This window comes from Budorcas taxicolor, chromosome 5 (assembly GCF_023091745.1).
Source record: "Budorcas taxicolor isolate Tak-1 chromosome 5, Takin1.1, whole genome shotgun sequence".
NCBI classification, from domain to species: Eukaryota; Metazoa; Chordata; class Mammalia; order Artiodactyla; family Bovidae; genus Budorcas; species Budorcas taxicolor.
Genome location: NC_068914.1, coordinates 117378311 through 117403341, shown reverse-complemented (window position 1 = coordinate 117403341; position 25031 = coordinate 117378311). Strand labels below are relative to the sequence as shown.

The 25031-nt window shown below is 53.3% G+C and overlaps 1 protein-coding gene across 1 annotated transcript in view; it reads right to left on the bottom strand.

The window, feature by feature from the left end:
- The window catches only part of TOM1 (target of myb1 membrane trafficking protein), a 40209-nt gene that overhangs the window by 14942 nt on the left and 236 nt on the right, over positions 1-25031 (bottom strand). Inside the window, exons 2-6 of the mRNA XM_052639352.1 lie at positions 7072-7156; positions 4410-4488; positions 3118-3267; positions 2702-2836; positions 2441-2587 (exon numbers count right to left, since the gene is read on the bottom strand). Coding sequence (XP_052495312.1) covers positions 2441-2587; positions 2702-2836; positions 3118-3267; positions 4410-4488; positions 7072-7156 — 596 coding nt within the window. The remainder of the gene's footprint in view (positions 1-2440; positions 2588-2701; positions 2837-3117; positions 3268-4409; positions 4489-7071; positions 7157-25031) is intronic.

Genomic DNA, 25031 nt, shown 5'->3' with positions numbered 1-25031 from the left:
TGGTTGATGAACCCTTTGATCACGGGCTATCTCATGAGTCTAAGATTTAGTGGCCTACATTTTGGGAAATGCTGGATGTATTCTAAATTGGGTGACCCAGTTGATTTCAGAATACAAGTGTTATCATATAAATTCACAGTGGCTGTGAAGGCAGTTGCCATTCCGATCACCTCTAAGTGACAAGCACTTATCGTATGTTGCTAGTTAACCCTGACCACAGTCTCATGAGAAAGATATCACTACCCCCCACCCCTTACAGATGAAGAAGTGGGCCTGCAGACACAGTCTACTGCAGTCTGCCAGCACCTTCCAGACCTGTGAAATGTTTGGTACATTTGGCCTGTTTAATGAAGGCTCTTGGTAGAAGCGAGTGGAAAAATGACTGATCACAAACCCCACGTGTCTGGGTCAGATGGGACCTAATTACAAGGAGTCTGGGAGTTACATCAACGTGTCCCAAAAGACAGAAGGGCCCTCTGAAATTAGACTACTCAGGCTACTCAGTCTTGTTTAGCAAGAACCTTCTTCCACTGGACATAAGCAGTCTTAATCTACACAGAGGCCAGACTTCAGGCAAACTGGTTAAAATTATAACCAAGTTAGATCAGTTTTGTCACCCTGCTTATTTAACTTATATGCAGAGTACATCATGAGAAACGCTGGGCTGGAGGAAGCACAAGCTGGAATCAAAATTGCCAGGAGAAATATCAATAATCTCTGATATGCAGATGACATCACCCTTATGGCAGAAAGTGAAGAGGAGCTAAAAAGCCTCTTCATGAAAGTGAAAGAGCAGAGTGAAAAAGTTGGCTTAAAGCTTAACATTCAGAAAACTAAGATCATGGTATCCGGTCCCATCACTTCATGGGAAATAGATAGGGAAACAGTGGAAACAGTGGCTGACTTTATTTTGGGGGGCTCCAAAATCACTGCAAATGGTGACTGCAGCCATGAAATTAAAAGACGCTTACTCCCTGGAAGGAAAGTTATGACCAACCTAGACAGCATATTAAAAAGCAGAGACATTACTTTGCCAACAAAGGTCCATCTAGTCAAGGCTATGGCGTTTCCAGAAGTCATATGTGGATGTGAGAATTGGACTATAAATAAAGCTGAGCACCGAAGAATTGACACTTTTGAACTGTGGTGTTGGAGAAGACTCCTGAGAGTCCCTTGGACAGCAAGGAGATCCAATCAGTCCATCCTAAAGGAAATCAGTCCTGAATATTCACTGGAAGGACTGATGCTGAAGCTGAAACTCCAATACTCTGGCCACCTGATTCAAAGAACTGACTCATCTGAAAAGACCCTGATGCTGGGAAAGACTGAAAGTGGGAGGAGAAGGGGATGACAGGATGAGATGGTTGGATGACACCACCGACTCAATGGACATGAGTTTGAGTAAGCTCCAGGAGTTGGTGATGGATAGAGAGGCCTGGCATGCTGCAGTCCATGGGGTTGCAAAGAGTTGGACACGACTGAGGGACTGAACTGAACTGAGATCAGTTTTGGATCACAGGGTGATTTTACAATATTTATGCACTTTTTATTATTGGGCCTATTATTTATTAGGAAAACTTTTCTAGTAATATTTGTAACTCTGGGGATTGACTTCATAACTTGCGAGAAGTACGGAATTAAATAGGTTTGAGTGTGAAGGCTGTTGGTAAGCTTATTTGTTTCTGAGGCTAAACAATACGTAGACATTTGTAAAACACCTCAGAAGTGATACCCCCGGTGCACAGGCCATGAACGACTCCCATCCACAAGTAAACGGACCGAACACCCAGAGATGCTGGGCATGGCTGTGGATGTCCCTCATAGGACAGAAGCAATGGTGCTGGCCTCAGGGGCAGGAGGGACAAGTGGCATGGTCTGAAGAAGTCCTGCAAAGTTACTCATGGGGCGCCAGAAAACCCTGCCCAGGATTGGCCTCCAGGATCTTACACTACATACAACCCCAATCCTCTTCTTAGGGCTTGATGGGAAGTATCATGGTGTGAGACAAGGGTTTAACATTTTTTCTGTGCAGATGTTTGAGAACCATTATTTTAGCAAGAACCTCTATTTAAATGAAATCTTACGTGAGCGCCTGAGCAAACCCTTGCAGGGAGTGGAGCTGCTGTGGATGAGGGGCTGTCTGCTGAGTCGTTCCTCTTCCTGGTGTTGCCCAGAAGCCTCCCCAGAGGAGACAGTCTGGAGAAGGGCCCAGGAGCAGGACAGACTTGAGCTTGAATCCTGGCCCTGTCTTCACTGGGCTGTGTGGCTCTGGGCAAGTTAACTGACCTCTCTGAGCCTCATCTCCCAAATAGTGAGCCCCTGTGGGGCTGCCTGAGGACTGGCTGGAGTACTTCCATACTGACAGGGCCCCCTCCCTAATGTGCGGGGAGGTGCCGGGCCTATGGCCTGACCTGCATGGCTGTGACCCAGGTTTGATTACCTGCTCAGGGGTTGGCGTTATGGGCGTGTCGCTGGGGAGTAGGGCTGAGGTGGGCAGGGGTGTGGTGTGTTGGTTGGAGTCCCCTCGGTGGCTGGTATCCGGGCCCACGGAATTCTGTCCTGACTGTGTCTCTGAGTTGAACACAGTCTAGAAGGCAACAGGCTGAATCAGCAAGGCTGGAAGGTCAGGAACCCCCCCTCACGAAACAGCCACAGAACCCCCTCTGGAGTGACCCCCGCCACCCCTGCAACTGCCCCTCACCCTCTGGGGCGTGTGGATAGGCGACAGCATGTCCAGGTCAGTCATGGGGAACTCCAGGCCCTTCCTCCGCAGGTCCTCGTAGACGGCCACCACACCTGTCAAGTCGGGCGAGCTGCGGAACGCGTCAGCCCAGGACTGAGAGGGGACAAAGGGACAGGGCTGATAACCACTCCTCAGTGGCTCCTCTGCAAGCCTGCCTGCCACCCCCAGGGAGCAGAAATTCCCTCCTGGACTCGCTGGTCCTTTGGCAGCATCACCTGGACAGCCAGGCCTCTGCCAACCAGGCTCCCTCATCCAGAAGTCCCATCCGCAGACGAGCAAAATGGTCCCAATGAGAGAAACCGGAGTAGACAGGCAAAAAGCAGCACTGACGGGGGCGCCTTCTTCCCCACCTTCCCCGGGCTGCCCGCACTCACCTGGATGAGGGTGAGCACCTTGTCGTGCACGATGGTGGGTGGGTTGTTTTTGGGCAGGATGGTCCTCACTAGTACCCCCTCCACAAAGTCCTGGCTGGCCACCAGCACGTGGAAGCGGTGCCCACAGTTCTTGACGCAGGTTTCCAAGACCTGGGTGCCGTGTGCTGCCTGTGAGCACCTGGCAGAGGACGGGGGGCACCCAGGACCCCACCCTCACCCCCAACCCATGTCCCAGCATAGAGACCCCACAGAGGACGTGGCTTTCTCAGTTGAGACCCAGACATGGAGGAGCAGGTTCAAGGCTGGATTCAGGGGCTGGGTGGCTTGGGGTGAGCCTGGGGTGGGCAGAGGGCTGAGTACTGGCTGGAGGTCCCTGGCTAAGTGGCATTGGTACCCACAGAATCCTCTCCTGAGGCTGCCTCTGAGCTGAGCACAATCTAGAGGGAGGTGGCTCTTCAGGTAGAAAGCAGAGAACTTTCACTGAAATGGTCACCCTGTGGCCTGGGAAAAAGGTGTTCAACTTCCTCCCCTATCCCTGTCCCCACTTCCTGGCAGGAGCTGCCTTTGCTTTCAGTTTAGTGGACTAATCCGAATAGAAGTACTGCCTGGGGGAGGCAGAGCCAGAGTCCTCCCAACCCCACTCCCCAGCCAAACCTATCCTGACCGCCAGGCTGCCAGCTCATGTCTGTCCTGCCCTGCTGTGGGCAAGGACTGGCCTTGGCCTCTGAGATTTGCATCATGTTCATTTCTCAAGGCCAATTAGTCCAAGTGTCAACTGGAACTCAACTTGGGTACTGCCCCCTAGAGGCTTGTGTGCACTGAGCTTCTGTGTCACCAGGCAGGTCCTCAGCCCAGGTGTCCCATGACGTGCCCTGGAGGGCTGTGGGCCTCCATGTATCTGTTCCCCACACCAGTAGGATGGAAAGAACTTTTCCAAATAGCCTCTCTTGTCACTCCATGTTGGCCAGCTGTACAGACAGGCCAGTGCTTTGCTCACAGCCCCATAGCTTGGCCGGTAAAGAATCTGCCTGCAGTGCAGGAAACTTGGGTTCAATTCCTGGGTCAGGAAGATCCCCTGGAGAAGGAAATGGCAACCCACTCCAGTATTCTTGCCTGGAGAATCCCACGGACAGAGGAGCCTGGCAGGATACAGTGCATGGGGTCACAAGAGTTGGGCACGACTTAGTGACTGAACTGCTACCACCTGGAAGACGGGCCCCAGGGTGGCTGGGAGTCCTGCCAGGCCCCTGGTGGACTGTGGTCCCCCATGGATGGAGGGATGGGGCACTCACCGTGAGAGCTAACATCACCTCATGGAAGTTCTTGTTCCCCACGATTCTCTTCTTCACGGCTCGGAAGGCATCTTTGGGACTGGGCAGAAAGACAAGAGGAAGGATGGGCAGAGGATCAGAACCTCCTTATCCAACAGGGAGGCTGTGTGCCTGAGATCAGGAGGTGCTGGGAGACGGGAATGGCTCTCACCCACCCAGGGGGTGTGGGGTGGGTGGGTGTGGGAGCCAGGGAAGCCTCCACCTTCTCCAAGGCCCACAGATGAGCGTGAAGGTCCTGAGATGGTTTCAGCTGGAAGGAGCGGGGAAAGTGGTTCAGGTAGTAGAGGCAGGAGTCTGGACCTGGCCCAGGTGGGGAGGAAATGAAAGGAGGCCATGTGTGTGGTGGCAGGTGAGGGAGGGGCTGGTGAGGCCTGTGGTCACGGTAGGGAGGGGAGCACGGTAGGGAGGGGAGCGCGGCAGCTGCTCTCCCCACTCCACCTGCAACCCCACGGCCATCTGCACGCCTCAACCCGCATCCTTGTCCCTCAGCCCTGTGCAGGGGATATCCACACTGCTTGGACTGCTCCGGCCTAAAAGCCTCTGTGGCCCACAACCTGCACACCTACCGAATAAAAGCCCATCTGAAATCCTGCTGATTCATGATCCTTTCCCAGTCCTCATCTAGCTGCATTCACCCCGGGGGGCTGCCCAGCTAGAGAGGACACCCCCTAGAGGCCGGGGGCGGTATTCTCCTCTGACACTTTGCCTTCCCAGAGCCCGGTGCATTGCAGGAGCTCAAGCAATACTTCTAGGCTGGGGAGAGCGGGGAGGGGGCTGTCCTACTGTCGGCTGGACGTGTTGGGCTGTCAGTGCCAAATCCATCAAAGGCAATGTAGGAGAGTCGGGAACCCTGACGGGGGCTCCCTGACAGGAGTGAAGGAGGCAGCCAAGGCTTCCTGGGAACAGACCTGCGTGGAGGGCGGCAGGGACATAGGTGACACGAGGGGTGAAGGACCATAGGGCCCTGGCCGGGGAGGGACCCTGCCCCTGGGGTGTGAGGGCGGTTTTCAACCCAATGCCCTGGGGCAGCTCCTCAGCAGCCCTCAGGGCTCCAACCTGGGAGAAGCTGGCTTCTGTTCCTGGCTTGGCTGCTCACCTGTGGCCACGTCAGCGCTCTGAAGGGACGAGTCTCCACTTCTTACCGAGTGACCAGAGAAGGAGCGCCGAACTGGGAACCAGCATTTCTGGCCCGTGTCCTGTGGCTACGGGTCTCTGACTCTAGTTCTAGTCTACGGGCCTGCGGGTCTAGTTCTCTGCCAGGGCACAAGGTGGACGACAAGAAGGCCGCACCCAAGGCGGCAGTAGACAAGAGACAAGGGCTTAGATGGCCAGTTCAGTGAGGTCAAGGGTCGTGTCTGCCCTGCTCACTGCTGGGCGCGCTGGGCCTTGCGCAGAGCCTGGAACTCAGGAGGCACTCACACCAACAGCACCTGGACAAGCGTGGCCCCAGTTCTGCCGACGCCTACAGCGAGATGGGGGCTTGCTTCTCTAAGGACACGCAGTGACCTCCAGCCTCGACATGCACAACCAGGCTCTGCGAGGTTTCCTGCCTCAGTCCTCTCAGTGGCCCCACCACCTGCCCAACCACTCCGCCACACTCAGGAGTCCAGACGCAGGAGTTTGTGTCCCCACCCAGCAGCTTGGCAAGCCCAGGGCACACGGCCGGGGAACTGGAAGGCTCTGGCAGCCACTGAGCGCTCCTGACTGGCCCTGACCGTGTGCCGCAGACGCCCACAGCCTCCTTGGCTCTGAGGTTGGTGCTGCCTGTCTGCTCCCTCCACATGGTGAGGGAGCCCTTGCCGGGCAACTGGACCACCGCAGGGAGAAATGGGGGGAGCGCTGAGAGCCTGCTCCAACTGCTGAACCTCATTTTCCAGACAGAGGCTTCCTCTGGTAGCTCCTCCGGCTGGCGGTGGTCATCACACCCCTCCCACCTCATCCCTGGTTTTTCATGAGAAGGACAGTAACCTTGTACCCTTCTCTGCTCCCCTCAGGGCCTTGGACAGAAAAGAGCTTTGTCTCTGAGGACAAAGACCTGGGGAGGTACAGTGATTTGCCCAAGGTCACACGCCAGTGAGCAACGCTAGTCAGAGCCCAGGAACTGGGACCACGGCGCCTCCGCCACACCACGTGTTTCAGTGGGATGCCCTGACCCCGAGCAGGAGGCCGTGCCCTGTGCTCCAGAAACACTAACTCTGCCCAGCCTCTCTCAGTTCCGCTGCATGTTCACTGGCCTCCCTGTGATCCCGACCCTCTGTGCTGCTTTTAGATCTTAAGGAAATGAAAGTCTGTCCCTGCTCACGGGGAAGCTAGGCATCCCTGATGCACAGTCCCTCCCACGGCATGCAGAAGGGGCTCGGGGCCACCTTCAGATTCTAGGAGCCTCCGGCTGGCTTTGTTCTGTGAAGATGCCGCACAGGTGATGTCCCTGGAAGAGCCAGTAGGCTGTGCTGTGGCTGCTGGGTGGGAAGCATCCAGGGGCCAGCTGGCCGGCTGAACACCCGGCATTTCTGGGCCTCTCACCCACCTGATGAGATGGTCAGACTAGATCACGGCTCTGAAATGTTTAAGATGAGCTGCAGTGGCTGCCCCGCCTGCCTCCCTCTCCCCCCGCCGTCCTCACCCTTCCTCGGTCTCGTTGATGATGTCACAGATCTCCATGTTGAGCGCCCAGTCCTCACTCTGCAGGGAGCCATCCGTGGCTTTCTCTGAGGACAAGAAATCGCAGGTCACAGAGGTGTGCAGGGGTCCCGGGTGGACAAACGCAGAGAGCGGGAGTGGGGAGGACAGCGTCTGCTCTCTGGGCACCGAGATAGGCCAGCACCATGTATATGGTGTCACCTTCATTGTCCCGTTTCGTCTCTTAATTCCTATAGTAGCCATGTGAGGCCAGGAGGGAAGCCCCGGCTGAGTCTACCACGTGGGCAGCGGATGGATTCAGAGGCCTGGCCTCAGTGTGCTTATTTCTGACATGACAATATTGAGACAAGGTTTGGTTTTATACTGCAAATAAGTGTTCTTTCTTGCCTTTTTAATCACCTTTGGACTTGGAATCCCTTCTGAGGTTCAAAGTATAAAAAGTTCCAAAAAGACATCGAATGGAGAGTCAATCTACCTGCCTCCCCTGCCCCCAGCTTCCTTTTCCTCAGTTTCCTTTCAAATCTCCCAGGGATGTTCTTTACCTCCAGAGCCAAGGACACGGGGTTTTAGATCCCGACTCTGTTACCACAAGGCCTGGCCACGGCCTTCCCCTTTGAGTCAGCTCATCCACAGAGAGGTGGACCCCAGCCGCCCTGCAGAACCGCCCAGGGGAATCCGGAAATGCAAACCAGCATCGACAGGATACTTGGTGCCAAACTGGTGCTTGTAAGTGGTGATGGGTCTTTTTCTTATTACAATTGAGGCAAAAGTCGCAGAGAGTGAAATTCACCATTTCAGTGGCATTTAGCATATTCGCAAAGGTGTGCAACCACTCTGCCTGTCTGGATCTTAGGGTGAGGTCTCCAGGCAGCCAGCTACGAGACTCTCCAGGCTGGGAGAGGCCGTGTTTAGAGGTCTTCTGCTGTAAGATCTGCTCAATGTGCTCTCGTGTGAGAGGTGGTGGGTGGACAATGAACAAGCAGAGAAAATTCTAGGACGTTCAAAAACATTAAGAGCAAAGCGCCAACCTGCGTTCACACTGCCTGTTTTATCTGACCTCTGCACCTTCTAGGTTCCATCCACACAGACCTAGGTTTAAAAGAAGCTCCAGCAGAGCGCATATACCCTGCTTGTCTCAGGCAAGAGTCTGCCTTGCGCGTTACCCCTGCGCGTCTGTCAAGCACGCACATGAGTGTTTACCACTGGTTGGATCAGTGGTTAGGACACTAGTCAAGATCCCCTGTCATGGCTGAGTTCTCAAGCTTGAGAGCCCAGCTCCAGGCTAGGAGCGCTCCTGCCTGTAGCCTCGGTGCGCCCCCGGGCACTGCGCAGCAGGGTATCTCCCAGGAGCCCCAGTGGACCAGGCACCCAGAGCTTACTACACACGATGGCACAGGGGAGGTTCCCGCACCACCCTGCTCATGGGGTGACATGCCAGGCCTGCTCTAGGCGCCGGGGGTACAATGTGGACAGATGGACATGGTCCCTGCCTTGTGGCGCTCAAAGAGGCCGAGCTCTCAGGACAGATGAGTAGGCTCTGTGAGACTGGTTAGGGTTCTCCTCTAGCCGGCAGGCAGTCCTATCCTGTGGGGCAGAGCCTGGGCTGGGCTGGCATAGTCAGATCCCTAGGACAGTGGCTTCCATGCTCTTCGTTTGGAAACTAGAATGACTTCAGCTCCACCCTGGGGCCCCCTTGGGTCCTGGAGGCTAGATGGAGGCCTGGGTAGCTCAGGACATGGGCCAGGCAGCTGGGCATCCAGGTATGGAACTGGCAGCAGGCAGGCTGCTTGGCCCCTGGGTTAGGGCTGTGGGAGGGGATGACAAAGGGCTCCCTTTAAAAGGGTGGAAGAGGGACTTACTCATCCCACAAGTATGTCCTGGGTGTGGCTTCTCTGGACCACACTCCCTACCCCTGAGACTTACACGCCTACTGAACCACATATGAAGAACCGAAAGAGCTGACAAGTGACCCCCAGGCAGGGGAGGGCCGGGTCTTACTTTCGAGGGTCTGGGGGGCAGTGGCTATCAACCATGCAGAACAGCACCTTCTTCAGAAGCCACATCTCAGTGACCCCCAGTCCCACGGCGGGAAGGACTCATCAACCCAAGTCCTGACTGCCTCTAATGATCCACCAAGTTCTGCCAGTTCCAGCCCTGGACACTCTCTCCATCCCAGCCCCTCCCTTCCCCGCCCTGCTCTCTGCCAGCCAGGCCACCTCCCTGCCTTGCTCCCCTCACCCATCCTCCATGCTAACCAAGAGTGAACTTTCCGGAACTTGCAAGTGATTGTGTCCGTCCATTCCCGAATCCTTCAAAGGTCCCTTAGCCCCCCCGCTGGACCTACAAGGCTCTTCCACAATGGTGATATTTTCACTTCCCAAGTTATATTGCTAGGTAACACCCAGCTGTTTACATAAAGAAGGTGACTGGGCCCTGGCACCTATAAGGTGTCATTACTGCCCTTGTCTAACTAATGGGGAAGCTGAGGCATGGAGAGGTCACACGGTGGTGACGGAGGGTGGTTATGGCTGTCTCTGCCCTTATCTCTCATTGGGCGTCAGGCACTCTGCTTTTCCAGAAGGATGCACCCAGACCACTCAGGCCATCTGCCCCCTCCTTCTGGACCCTGGCTCCACCAGCAGCCCTCAGTGGTTCCTCCTTATGCCCTCCCCCAGGGACTGCTGAAAACCATGGCACCTCCCTCCTCCTGGGTCTCAGAAGGGATTATGATCATTTTGGAAAGACAAGCGGCTGTTGAGGGGGCAGATGGGACATTTATGAGAGAAAGCCATCCTGAGGAATCAGGGTGGGTGCAGTGGGACCCCAGGAGCGTGGGTCTGACGCCAACCTGAGCACAGGGCCAAGCTCTTTAGTTCCTGAGTGCCAGCCGTGGGCGGAGCCACTTGGAAGATGGAGCTTTTTGTAAGGGTTTTGGGGTAAAGGGGGTGCTGCAGTCAGTCTGAGCAGGTAAGAGGTGAGGAAGAGGCAGAAGGGAGACAAGAGACATTTGAGCAATTCCAGCAGAAGGGAGGTGTGCCCAGACCCCTCCCTTCAGGGCTGGGACAGTTCTAGGACTTCCTCAATAAAGATGTCCAGAGACTTCCCTGGTGGGGTGGTCCTGTGGTTAAGACTCTGTGCTGCCAATGCAGGGGTCGCGGGTTCTATTCCTGGTTAGGGAGCTAAGATCCCATAAGCTGAGCAGCTTGACCAGATGATTTAAAAAAAAGAAAAAGATAGGAAAAAAAAAGAAAAGAAAAAATGGTGCAAAAAGGTCCAAGGGGTATGCTCTATTAAGGGCAGAAATTTAAACCCACAGGAATCTGGGGATGTGTGTTTTGTTTTTGGTTTTAACCGCAGAAGTAACTCAGCTGGCTATTTTAAGAAGGCGGAATAAAAACACTGACAATAGTTACTAGTTCCAAAAGAATGACAGCTGACTTCTCGAGCTCTCTGCTGTTGGCTGTGACCTCTGGAGGCCCTGGGGCGATCGTACCTTTGTCCCCCAGCTCCCGAGGAAGCCGGGCCCTGTGAATCACCGGCTATCATGCGGGCGGGCAGGTGGAGGTTGGGATCTTGGGGCGTCTGTCTGTCTGCTCAGCAGTCTGTCCTCTCTGTGTGGGGCTGGTGCCAGTACAGGCAGAGTGGTGGCATGGCTTTGGAGGGGACAAGCCTGGCCTCACCTCTGAACTCAGAGACTCCGGGCAAGGGTCTGAGCCTCAGAGTCTTGGTTTCCTCATCTGGGAAGCTGGGAGAAGACGGCCGCCCCTAGAGGCGATGGGACTTTTCGGCCTGACAATGTGCAGTGCGTCAGCTGAAGAGCAGCGGCAGGTCACTGCTGAGCCCCATGACCATGGCCTGGGATGGGAGCAGCAGAGGGCGGCCACCGCGGTCTCCAGCTACAGGCCCCTGGAGCCAGCCTGCTTGGCCCGGGGGCACCCTGAGTTTCTGGAGAGCCCACCCTCTCTGCCATGGGGGAAGCCCTGCTTCATACGGGGCCATTTCTGTGGGCTCAGGGGACCTGTGGGTCACCACTGTGGGTGCCCGTCCCCCTGACCGCCTCCTGCCAGGTCAGCGCGAGGGCAGCAGCCTAGAGCTGCCTCCCCACCACCCTGCATGTTCCGTCCCCAGGTCCCCAGGGGCCCAGCTGCTCAACGTGTCTCAGAGGTGCCCACCTGTGCCATCACGGTCGCAGCTCTGGTTCCGGGCCTGTCTCCCACCCAGCCCTGTAACATCACCTTCACACTCTCCTCTCCCAACATAAATCCAACCAGTGCTCTTCTCTGTCTAAATATTTTCCATGATAGCCCACTGCCTGAGGGTTGAAAACCAGATCTCTTCAGGGGCTGAGAGGGACATCTGAGGCCGAGCTTGGCCACGATCGGCTGTGGTCTTCCTCCCTCCCTCAGCTGCCCTTGTTCTTTCACGCGTCAGGGCTTCTGCTTGGGGCACCTGGCTCCCCTCCAGGCAGGCACCAGGTCACAGGAGATGGTGAGAACCCACCCCTCACCACCAACACTTGTCGGCTTCTCAGAACAACCAAGCCCCGGGCCCTACACTTCTCATCAGCCCCACTGCGCTCACCACAGCCCCTAAGGCAGAGGGTGGAGACACTGAGGAGCAGAGAAGCCAGTGGCTTGCCCGTGGTCATGCAGCGTGCGTGTTGCAGAGCAGAGGTTTGAACCCCAAGAGTTTCTTAGCTACTAGGTTGCGTGCCTCTCAAACATACTGAACACGTGCCATCCGGGCCCCGGGAGACACTGGTGAGCAGAGCTGGCCAGGTCCTGCCTTCAAGAAGTCTGCAGCCTGGTGGGCAGCCACAGTGGCATCACAGAAGGGAAAACGCCTGGACAGAAAAGAGCAGGTGCTGAGACAAGCACAGGAGTGTGCGATTCAGATGTGCCAACGGGAAGACCTGTAAGGCCCTACCCGTGTTAGCCCCGCAGTGTGCCTCCAGCCAAGTAAACCGCGCCAGGCTCATCCTGCCCCTCGCCACTGGCACTGTGGACAACAGCAACCAGATGACCGGCCTTCCCTGCTTGTCAGCCTGGGACCCTCCTCTCCTGTCACCACCCTACAGCTCACACCCACACTCGGAAGTGGAGGGTGGGGATGCAGAGCCTGTCTAGGGGGGTCTGGACCTGTGCGCTCCCCCTCTGCTCTGCTCCCGCCTGCCTTGGCTGGATGCTGAGCTCTGGAGACATCTCTGTCTCTCCAGGCCCACCCTCTGGTGGGAGAGAGAGTAGTGGCTCAGCCAATGTTTGTGGAAGGACCAGCCGAGGCTCCAGGCCACCTCGCTGCTGAGCACCCGTCCCTACTCTGTCCCGGGGAAGATTCCTCGTGCTTCACTGACCTAAGCTCCCTTGTCCACTCTTGAGCCCCTCTGCTGCTGGGATGTGGCTTACAAATAACGACCTGTCAGAACTCAGTTGGTAGATTTTTCTTTGTAGATTCAATGAAATACGGTTTGCAAACAGTAATGAAGTGTCTTAAAGGGCGAGGTCGACAGCTCAAGTCCCACCTTGACTGTGACCAGGCCTGGGGCAGGGCTCACCGACCTGGGATAGAAGGTGAGGTAGCTGAGCATGATCAAGCAAGCAGTGACATGAGGCGTCGGCTCGACCCAGAGCGCCCACGGGCTCTCTCCAGATCCTCCTCCTATGACTAGCTCCCCTGTGAGGGTGCCCACAGGCCACCTGATCTTCAGGAACTGTCACCTTTCCAGTGTTCACGGCACCTACATCGCTCAAAGGAGCCATGGTGAACCCTTGAGATCTCCCTTCTAGTCTTCACTGTTTTCAGGGTTTGAAAAACACATCAGCATAATTTTTTTAAAGATGTGTAATGGTACTGTGACTATGGCTCATTTGTTTCTGACTACAATTCCTCTCCCATATCCTTAAAAGACACAGAAATATTTATGAGTGAAATGATATGCTGTTTGGAATTCACTGTAAGTAGTACTCACCCCTCCCTCTTCTCCCTGCCCCTCTCCCCACCCACATCTGCCTCCATCGCTGGCCCAGTGCCCCTTTGCCCCCTCTGCCCACCTCCCCACTGCCTCTCAGGTGCCCTCTCCCTCCCATGACACACTCTGAGCGGCTCCTGTTCATCCAGCCCTGCACCAGGTGCCAGAGGGACAAAGATGAACAGAATCCCTGCCCTTGGGGAGGCCCAACAGCAGTCAGTGAAAACAGCTGGAGAGATGTGTTTAGAGGAAAAGGACAAGTGATGTGACTGAGGTCAGTCCAGGGCACTGTGGAGCCGCAGGGAGGGGTCAGCACCTGCGGGAAGAACCGGGAAGGTTCCAGTGAGGAGGTACCTTCTGGGCTGAGCACAGGGCATGAGCTGCTGGGCTGGAGGAGATGAGGAGGGACGTTCCTGTGAGAGGAAGAGCATGAGGTGAATGAAAGACTCCAAGATGAAACCTCAGGGGTGAAGAGGAGAAGAGGAGCGACAAGGGGCTTGAGGATCAGTCTGAAGGGCCCCAAAGAGGGAGAAGAGGCTGTTCTGAGACCAGGAAAGATCCAGGAGCTGGAGGTGGGCTGAGGGTCCTGGAGGGAGCAAGGCAGCCAGAGGAGAAGGGCAGTGATGCCAACAGCCTGGAAGACCAGTCCTCAGAGCAGGACAGAAGGAAATCAGGCATGGACACCCCTAGCCTGCCCCCTAGCACCTCCTCCCTTGTCCCCACCCAAAACAACAACCCCGCTACCCACTGGCAGTGCCCAGTCCAGGAGTGGGCAAGCCACCTAGTCCTGATCCCTGGGGAGCATGGGGTGTCTGCGGGGCTGAACTGGGGAGGGAAGAGTTTCGTCTCGCTCATTCCTTCCTTCACTTCTGGGAGCCAGCATGGGAGCACGGTGCCTGGAGCTCAGGCTGAGAAGCGGACACACTCAGGAGACAAAGCCGACACGTCCAGGACCAAGAGTCTGGGTGTTGAAAGACATCTGTGGGCTGTCAGACCAACCCTGAAACCTCCCACCTTCCGACTTCTTGCCAGGTAAGCCCAGCATGTGGGGCTGGCTCGGCTGTGTTGGCTGGGTATCTATCTGTCACTTGCAGCCAGGGTACCGCAAAGCTTGGTGGCGGGATGTGGTGTGAGACTGGTCTTCTCCCCACTTCCTCCTCCCACCGCCCCGGGCTTCTGCCTGGGCCCTGCTTCCTATGGGGCCTGCCTGGATCCCCAGAGGGCCTTGCCCTCCATGCTGGGCCAGCGGGACTCTGCGCAGACAAAACTACAAGCTCTGTTCAGTGTTACGGTCACTTTGCAGTGTCTACTGCTTTGTTTCTCCGTCTCCTTCCTTAGGCTGTGAGCTCCAGGCTGGAGATTGCGAGTCATGGAATTCTCTACACCAGACCGGATGACCAGGCCTGTGAAAAACCTGCAGGACGTGTTTGATGAATGACTGAATGAAGGATGAGGCCATATCCACCAGGACAATAAGCCCTTAGAGCACTTTAATTTAAATGTACTACTCCCACCCTTGGCCCTCGTAGACCCTTTAGTAGCAGCTGTGTAGAAATCCTAATCTTCCTTCCACTTGGCAGTCCTATGAACTTTTAATTTTTTTTTTAACTCTTTTGCCCATGCCACGTGGCATGTAGGATCTTAGTTCTCTCTGCCCGCTGCATTGGAAGTGTGGAGTCTTGACCACTGGACTGCCAGGAAGTCCCAGTCCTACGAATATTTTTAGAAACTACCTTGCGTGCGTGCTCAGTCAGCTCAGTCATGTCAGACTCTTTGTGACCCCATGGACTGTAGGCTGTCAGACTCCTCTGTCCATGGGATTCTCCAGGCAAGGATGCTGGAGTGGGCTGCCATGCCCTCCTCCAGGGGAGCTTCCAGACCCAGGGATCGAGCCTGTGTCTCTTATGTCTCCTGCCTTGACAGGTAGGTTCTTTACCACTAGTGCCACCTGGGAAGCCCTAAAAAGTGCCACGTCCCTCTTTAATCTGACCTCCGCGCTACATCCTCAGTTCCTGTGACCACTCCACTCTGGATGTGACCTCCAGCCATCATCCCCTTGGGACACTGGCCAGCTGTGCTGTCCTGGAAACGCACTGTGGGAACTCACGCACCTGTCCACATGGGAGGCGGTATCCGTGTTAACTCACCCTGGGACTACGTGAGATGTTTACTCACTCCACGGTATGGACCTGACCCCTACAGAGTCTGTTGCTGTGAAAGACACTCTCCACTGGTGTCCTCTATTTAGGTGTTCCAATCTCCCTTGCAGTCAGAAGAGGCCCTGTGGCCCAGTGCTGGCCTCTGAGCTTACTGGAACTTTCTGGCGGCTCCCAGGGAAGGTTTCCTCCCCTGGTAACAGAGGCAGTGCTGGCAGGGGCTAACCGTGCTCTGTCACATGCAGTCCAGCAGGAGGAGGACACCAACACGCTAGAGGCTGGGGGTGGGTGGGTGCAGAAATGCAGCAAGGAGAAGCATGAGCACACTCAAGCTACACGAATTCTGGACCCACACACTTCCACTGCAAAGGAAACCCGCCGGGTCCCTGTCAGTTCTAAGGGGAAGCAATGAGGTGGGAAAGTTAGGAGAGTGGGATCTGGACACAGACAAACCCCAGTCCCAGTCCTGACGGGAGCACTCGCTGACTGTGTGACCTGAGTGAATTCCTTAACCTCCCTGTGCCGAGCTCCCCTCCTGCAGAATAGGGGAAAGAATAACTAAAGCACCGACCCTCAGGGTTATGTGCGGAGGAAATGGGAGAAGGCACTTCATGTGCCCCACGTCCCAGCCAGCACAGCAGCCAGCCCCCAAACAAACGTTACCAACTGGAAATATCAATCCCCAAATTATTGCTTGAAAATTTCAAGCATCCCCCCAAAATAGCTTTTTAAATCACATACATGCAGAAACCATTCTTTTTTTCCCCCAGCCAGCAAACTGTCCTAAAGCCCACTCTCCAGTGAGTAGCCCTTTCCAGATTCAACATGGAAAGTTCTATCATTCTCCTAAGTTGCTGAGCCACCCTTCCCCAAAACCCTGGCTACCTCTCCCCTGCCATTTTGTAACCACAGGCCACAAGAGGAACACGAAAATACCTCACAGAAGGCGTAACTTTGGCAACCCATAATTTTAAAGTTGATACAGCTAACTATAGTACCTAAACTGAAGAAAATTCCAGTTTGCTGAAAGAGGGCTTTTGAAAAACCATCCAAGTCAGAAGGAACAAAACTGTGAAAACAGAGGTTTGAAGGGGCTGGCCAAGGCATATATGACATTCTTTTTTTCTTCCCCCAACTCGAATGCAAAAGATGTTACTGACGTATGTAGGCATGTATGTATTTATGTACCTATCTGTCTATAGAGAGATTTAAGGGATTGCTTGTACTATTGTGGAGGCTTCAGTATCAGCTCAGTCGCGTCTGACTCTTTGCGACCCCATGAACTGCAGCACGCCAGGCCTCCCTGTCCATCACCAACTCCTGGAGTCCACCCAAACCCATGTCCATCAAGTCGGTGATGCCATCCAACCATCTCATCCTCTGTTGTCCCCTTCTCCTCCTGACCTCAATCTTTCCCAGCATCAGGGTCTTTTCCAATGAGTCAGCTCTTCGCATCAGGTGGCCAAAATACTGGAGTTTCAGCTTTAACATCAGTCCCTCCAATGAACACCCAGGACTGATCTCCTTTTAGGATGGACTGGTTGGATCTCCTTGCAGTCCAAGGGACTCTCAAGAGTCTTCTCCAACACCACAGTTCAAAAGTATCAATTTTTCAGTGCTCAGCTTTCTTTATAGTCCAACTCTCACATCCAACACCATAGCCTTGACTAGACCGACCTTTGTTGGCAAAGTAATGTCTCTGCTTCATCCATTCCAGTCCATCTTAGTTCGCTGATTCCTAGAATGTCGATGTTCACTCTTGTCATCTCCTGTTTGACCACTTCCAATTTGCCTTGATTCATGGACCTAACATTCCAGGTTCCTATGCAACTTTGCTCTTTACAGCATCGAACCTTTCAAAATCTGCAGGACAGACTAGCAGGAGACAGATGCAGTTCAAGTACAGAGGTCATCTGCTGGCAGCATCCCATCTTCTGGGGAGGCCAGTCTTTCTTCTATGCAACTGGTCAGATGAGCCCCACCCACATTATAGAGGGTAATCTGCTCTTCTCAAAGATGGACTTAAATGTTAATTTCATCTAAAAAAATACTTTCACAGAAACATCTAGATTAATGTTTGGCTAAATATCTGTGTGGGCTTTCCTGGTGGCTCAGCCAGTGCAGGAGATGCCGGTTTGATCCCTGGGTCAGGAAGATCCCCTGGAAGAGGGCATGGCAACCCACTCCAGTATTCTTACTTGCAGAATCACCTGAACAGAGGAGCCTAGTGGGCTACAGTCCATGGGGTTGCAAAAGAGTTGACACAACTTAGTGACTAAACAACAACAACAAATATCTGGGTACCATGACCTGGCCAAAATTGACACATGAAGGGAACCAACCCAGGGTTTATCCTGCATCAGTGTATTCCAGTTCCAGGTGAACAGAGGACATCTCTGCCTGTCCTTCAGTTCTCCCGGTCTCAGTCTCTGTGACCTGGCTGGCTCTTCCCTCCCGATTCCCTCCTTCCCTTCTCTGCTTTCCCCACAGGTGTAAAGCCCAATTCCTCCCATGGGTCCTGCAGAGCTGCTTGGCTCCTCATGGCACTCTGGGGTCTCTACCAGTTCTCAAGTCTTCCTTGTCCGTGGAGGCAAAATCCCCTTGGAGGTTCTGTCACTTGCCTGGGGAGGGGAGGAGCCAGTACTTGAACCCAAATCTTCCGATGCAGGGTCTATGTTCTGAACCTATTCAGACTACTTACGTCCGAGTGGCTGAAATGTGCCATCTGGGATCACGAGCAAACCTGGGATCAGGTGGGCTCATGAGCAAACATAAAGACATTTTTGCTGCTGCTGCTGCTAAGTCACTTCAGTCGTGTCTGACTGTGCGACCCAATAGACGGCAGCCCACCAGGCTCCTCCGTCCCTGGGATTCTCCAGGCAAGAACACTGGAGTGGGTTGCCATTTCCTTCTCCAATGCATAAAAGTGAAAAGTGAAAGTGAGGTCGCTCAGTCGTGTCCGACTCTTCGCGACCCCATGGACTGAAGCCTACCAGGCTCCTCCGTCCATGGGATTTTCCAGGCAAGAGTACTGGAGTGGGATGCCATCGCCTTCTCCCAAAGACATTTTTAGAGTTGCCTATTTAATGTTGAGTAGCTTGTCAAAGTCATGATTTCAGGATGTATTACACTGGATAAGGCCAACTTTAAAAAGGTAAGTGAATAAAAGGAAAACACTATGAAGATAAAACTAAAGGTGGGACCCAAAGGGCAGAAGTCTGGAGAGAGCTAGCTTAGGCAGAGACTTCCGTGATAAGGAGGTAAAGAGTTAACTTGTCCTGACTCCTCTGCCTTTCATGGAGTGATGGCCCCAGGCTAATTAGAAGACTGAGGGTTTTTGTTTTTTTCTGAAACCAGAAGGGCAGAAATCTGGGACTTGACTCTTATTTCTTTGAGCTCAGGGAGGGAACAAAACCTATTCACCAGTTCCATCTGTAGGGTCAGGCAAAGGCTTTAATTCCCAAGTGAAAACCGGCTCCACCCGACAGCCTGAAACCTGACCTGTCTGTGGCTGTGGCTGCCACTGCTCATTCCCAGTAGCACCAAGACCAGACAGAAGCTGTGCTGGGGCCAGGGCCCTAGGTGGGTACCCTGGTTCCCCGGCGACCTTAGACTCTGCCCCAGCAATGATGATAACACCTGGGGAAAATCACAACAGCTGACAATTATGGACAATTACTGTCTGGTGGGCACTGGGCCAAGTGCTTCACAACGTGGCCATATGAGAACCTCCCTACATGGCTGAACTTCCCAATCCTGACTGATCCCTGCTATTATTATCTTTATTTTTAAGACAGGAAATTGGAGAACAGAGAGGTTAAGTAACTTGCTTCAGGTAACAAAGCAGATGATGGATAAACCAGGATTTGGACCACCTGGTCTGACTCAGGAACACACCCTGTGCGGCCATCTGACTCAAAGTCCTTTCTAGATATTAGTCCCTGTTATCCTTAAGACACAAATTTTGGATTCTAACCTGGTGCCAGCACTTACAGATCAAGGAATCGGAGCTCCAAGTTGCAAGGGCTCCCCATAGCTAAGAGTAGGAAGTGGTAGAGATTCTGACTCAGGGGGTCCAGAATTGGAGCGTTCTCAAGCATCTCTAACAGGGATGCTTTGGGACCCCATTTTGAAGCACAATGCCCTCAATCATTTTGCCTCTGGTCAAGAGGTCAGCAAACTATAAACTCATGTGCCAAAAGGAGTCTGCTTTTGCATGGCCCACAAGCTAAGAATACTCTCTACAGTTTCAAATGGTTGAAAAAAAAATTCTAAAGATCATTTCATAATATGAAAATTACGTGAAATTCTCATTTCAGTGTCCATAAATGAAGTTTGATTGGAACACTGCCAAGTCCCTTCACTGACATTGTCTGTCTGCTTTTGTGCTCTGAGGGCAGAGGCCAACGGATTGCAGCAGAAGCCATACGGCCCACAAAATTGAAAATATTTACTCTCTGGCCCTTTATAGAAAAAGTTTGCAAATCCTGGTCCAGTCTACCCTGCCAGCCACGCAACATCCTGTTTACAGCCTCCTTCCCCTCCATACCCCCAGTGGTGGGGAGCTCACCCAGTCCTGCTGTGAACCGTGCTGGCACTGGGCTCCTTGGAGTGATGGAATCGGTTCCATCACTCCTCCCCCAGTACCGATCCATTTCTTTCTTCTCCCTAGTATCAACCTACCCCGTCCTCACCGTCCCCTCAGTTGTTCAGTCCTCTGTGAATGAGGGAGAGTGATGGTCCCTAACAGAAAGTGGCGAGAAGGAACGAGTCAGGAGCGAACGTAAGCCGGACCCAGGTCTTCTGCCACCTAGCCTGGTGTCCCCTTGACAACACACCTGAATGTCCAGTTTGGTTTCCACTCATTGCTCCCCAAAGGGCAGCCCTGAGGGCCTGTGGGGCTCTCTTCCTGCTAATGCCTGTGGTCTCCCACCTATGATGCCTTCTGGTAGCCCCTTGGCTTGGCCTTTGTGGGGCTAAGAGCGGCTCTCCCTGACCTTTCACCTCTCCCATCCACCCCAGGGCTCAGGGTTAGGCTCTGAGCTTTCCTCCTGCCCCACGACTAGGGGGTGGTCCCTAGGCACTGCCTGTGTCTAGAGTCTCTGCTGTTTGCAGCTGGCTCTCCTGGGTCAGCTGTACCTCCAGTCAAAGTCCTGGGTGAGCTGACAGCTGGAGGTGGAAAACTGGGTTTTTAAAACACGGCCAGCCAGGGCTGTCATCAGAGAATACCTGAGATGAGTTTTTAAATCCTTGGAAGAAGAGGGCTGTGTCAACACCAGCTAGTACTCACTATCTGGCGTCCTTTCAGCCACAGGCTGCTGTCCACTGGAAGCTTTCCTGATAGATAAAGCATCACCCACCATTTCAGTAAACAAAAGCACTTGTGGCCATCAAGCCTTTGGTTACAGCGCACCCTCCCTTCACTGAAGTGCACCTTGAGCAGAGTTCAGGATGGAGAAAAAGAGTATACTGGGCCTAGATAGTGAAGATGCAAACCAAAGGAATGACTTCAAAAAGCCCAGACTCTTGCAGCCTCCCACACAGAGAAAAGCACTAAAACATTAATTTGTGGTGTCTGCTTTTTGTGATTAGCAGTCATCTTTTAATGTCTGACTGTGTGTCCCCCCACCCCCCTCCATCCGCCTTCCCCCAGCAAAAACTCCTGTATCTCCTGGCTTCTCCCTGACCTCTTTGGAACAGTCCCTCAGAGCTATCCGAGAGACTGCCTCCTGGGCTGTAGTTCTCAGTGAGGGCTCCAGACAAAACACAAGCCTCAGCTTTCAGGTTGTGCATATTCTTTAGTTGACAGTGGATTCTTTAGTGATCTGGAGGAGGAAATGGCACCCCACTCTAGTATTCTTGCCTGGGAAATCTCATGGACAGAGGAATCTGGTGGGCTACAGTCCACGAGGTCACAAAGAGTTGGACACGACTGACTGACTGAGCACGAGTGACCTGGAAACATTCAGGGCCCAGCAAGCGCCACAAGCGGAAAAGCTGGTCTGTGGGTCAAACAGTAACTGTGGCTGCTGGAGGGCTGGGTTACTCCAAATTCCAAACAGGTGTTGACCAGCCAGAGGCAGGATGGTGAGGGTGCAAGAGAGGACCTCAGTTCTGCAGGCAGAGACCTGGGTCTGGGTCCCGACTCTAGGAAGCTGGGAAACCTTGGAAGTGACACCTTCCTTCAGGCTTACTTATGGTGATTCGAAAAAACAGCAGAACCTTGTATGCTTGAAACAGACTCCCCTTAAAACTGAGTTCCTCTGTCAACTTCATATTAGTTTCTTTATTCAAAACTTTATTCCCTTTCTTGTCCCACACCTGTTCCCCACAAGACTGAAGAGTATCAAAGAAAAAGGGGCTTTGAAAGCCACTGGTATCCTGCAGGGCCCTTCTGGGTACGAAAGCTTTTCAGTGTTCCCTGTTTCTTGTTTTTGCGGAAAAGTCATCTGTCTCCTAAATCTTCCCTGAGTTCCAAAAGGCAGATTCAGTTACTGATTAGGGGAGGGAGGGAACCCAGAAACAAAGGAAAAGCAATCAAGAAACAATAGCGCAGCAATAAAAAAAGAGTCCTAGTTCCTTCTCGAGGGATTTACTTGACAATCTGATACACATCTCTGAGTTCTACTGTAAGAGCTGGGGCCCCACCCAGGTGGATGATGGTGACTTCAGGTCTGCACAAGCACGGAGACCACAGACTGGATGGAACCAGAAGGCTGATGCCTAAGATTCCTGGAGCCTCACCTTGTTACCTCCCACCAACCAATCAGAAGATATTTACAAACCCTGGAGTTCCACCCTCCTCCTAATTTTGCCTTTAGAAACTCCTCCCTGAAAAGCAATGGGGTCTTGGGTCTTTGAGCATGCACAGCCCAATCTCCTTCCTTGGCCCTTGTAATACACTTTTCTCTGCTCCACACTCCCGCTTTGGTTTGTTTGGCCTCACCTCACATCAGCACACAAACTTGGGCTTGACAATAGGACTGTGATACAAGTATGGAACCTGGTGTTTGCTCACAAACTGTTACTTTCCTTTCTTCCCTCCAGTCGTGTGTCAGCATTATGCTAAGTACCTAGGGTCTGGATCAGTAAGATTCAGCATCTGCTCTCACAAAGCCTAGTCCAGCAGGGGAAACACACGCACAACTACTAACAGAATGCCACGGTGCTTTATTAGTGTGACGTCGGTGAAAATCATAAAAATGATGACGATGTATTCTGCAAACTAATAATGTGCCAGGCCCTCTCCAGGGAGCATCTCACTTCACTCTCACAACCACTCTGAGAAATGGATGCTGCCATAACCACCATTCCAGCCAGGAAGCAGAGCCCAAAGGCAGACAGGGAGTGAGCCTGAGGAGCTAGGGTGATGGGAGGGCACAAAAACAACGGCTGGATTTGAAGGGGTCAGCGAAGGCCTCCTGGAGTAGGTGATGATGCCTGGAGCTTTAAGGAGGCACTGGCAGCAGGCATTCCAGGCAGAGGGAGCAGCAAGCAGAAAGGGGTGTGAATGGGTGACTGGAAACTTTCTGAGTCGAGAGACACTGAGCTCTGATTTACACCATCACGACCTACTGTGCTCAGCGCTGCCAACTGGACAGGGCTCTATGCTCAACCGGGGGATGAAGTTGGCAGGCTTGAGAGGAGATTATTTCAATCCTGCAGTTTATAGAAATGAAAGCAGCTCATACTAGGTCATTAGTAATTACAGCTGATCAGGGCTGTTGCTCCCCCACACCCTGGGGGTGAAGAAAAGAAAAGGAATACTGAGGGTATTAACTCAAATAGCAGACATTATTCATTTAATAGTACTTTTAGAGCCTCTTCAGCTTTGGTTCAGATTTCACGGACTCAGAGGGGTTCCTCTCAGCTTTCTGACCACATCACTGGGGTCTTGGGTGAGTCCTATTTTCCACCTTCCCTCTCTTGGCCTCAGTCTCCAGTGTAGAATGAAGGGGATGGGCTACAATGGAGGTTTTCAATCTGGTGGCCACCTCAGGTCTACAGTCACAAACTCTGGGGGTGGGGCCCAGCCTTTGATGCTTTAACAAGTCTTCCAGGGGATTCTGATGATAGCCCTGGATTAGAAGAGCCCTAGGATAAGGACTGTTCCTGCAGTAAAACATGGTCTGTGCTCTAAGGGACTAACAGTTTAGTAGCATGCTCTTTGGACTGAATATTTCTTGCCCAAGACAGGTAACCCTTCAGGGTAAGAAGAGAAGCTCTTTTGTTTGACTACCTCAAGCCTGGAGTCCCAAAGAGCTTTTCTAGAAAGACTAAGGCATATTTGGCTGCCTGTGAACCAGAATTTTTTTCTTTTTTGGGGGGTGGGTGTGTAGGAAGTCTCACATTTGACATGTGATAAAAGCAGAGGTTTCTGCAGTTGGAGAAATACAGACAAGAGATGAACTGCCTTCTCTTTTCAGCTCCCAAACAATGACTCATCAGTGTGTGTGTCTGTTTGTGTAGCAGGTGGGTGAGGGTCCTGAGAGAGCAGCTGCCCCTCTCAGGTCCAGGAGCTTCCTGGTGTGTAAATACTCTACTGACAGCATCCTCTTGAATACATTTGATTACAAAACCTCAAAAGAGCCACAAACAGCCGCAGGCGGCGATTTCAACACAGAGCTGGGTTAACAGACTTAAGTGAGGTTTGACTTCTAAGACACCAAGAATGAAAAGAATGAGAATGTATTGTCTAAAAGATCCAGTTTTCCCAGTCTGGACTTAAGGCTAAAAATCATCCAAAAGATAGAGAGAGGCTTTCACAGTACTTCCCTCGATTTATTCAGGCGAGGAAGCACAGCCAGACTGTTCTGGAGAAGTGTCCGGGCCATGGCCTGTGGGTCCTCTCTGAGTTGGTGGGCAGGAATGAGTGTCTGTGAGACCAACTGTCTAGCCATTCTCAGGATTTTGGAACCCTCACTTGGTGGTGTCTCAGTAACAATAATAAATATTACCACCTTCTTTTACAGAGCATCTGCCACGTGGAAGGCCCTAAACCCTTCACACTTACGAACGAGTTTAACCTAAACAACACCAAGGAGGCAGGGATTATTATTATCCCCTAATCACTGGGGAGGGATCCTCTCTACAGACAGCCAACGCCGCACCATTACTAAGCCTCCGCTCAACAGGTGCCAAGAGAGTCAGGAGCCTGGGCTCAGAGTGAGCCTGTGTCTCGCCCAGAGGACTTGGGCCTCCCATCTGCTGAGAAATGAGGGAGGCTGAAATCAGGTGGTTTCGAAGATCCTTTCCAGCTCTGAGTCTGCGACTCCACGCGGTCCATTCGGTGCCGGCTGGTGAGGCGGCTATGGCCGGCAGTTCCTGAGGATTTGGCCTGGCCTTCTCGTGGGGTGGGCTCCCTAGCGTCTAGCCCCGGCTTGGCGGAGGAAGGGCTCCCAGCCGCCTGCCCGCCAGGCCGCAAAGCCCCAGCCTCCTGGTCCTTGAGAATGGACTTCCAGCCCTTCTCAGGTATCCGTGTTCGCAACTCCAGACGAGCCAGGAAGGAAATGGCAAGAGCCCAGGTGGCGCAACCCGTGCGGGGGAGGCGATGACAGAAACCATCGAGGGACCCAAAGACTGCAAAAACCACGCAGTCCCTTTAACCCCTAAAACTTTCTGCCTGGATTCGCGACCCCAGCAGCTGCACATTGGCTGAGCCGCGGCCGCCCGGGCCCGCCTCCCCTCTTTATTTATTGGCTTCCGTGGGCATCCATCACAATCCGAAGCTTCCTAGTGGACAGTGGCTTTTGTCAATCAAAGCAGGCGGGAGGCAGGGCGGGGCCGAGTCTGAGAGAGACACGCCAGCCTCACTCCCCTCCC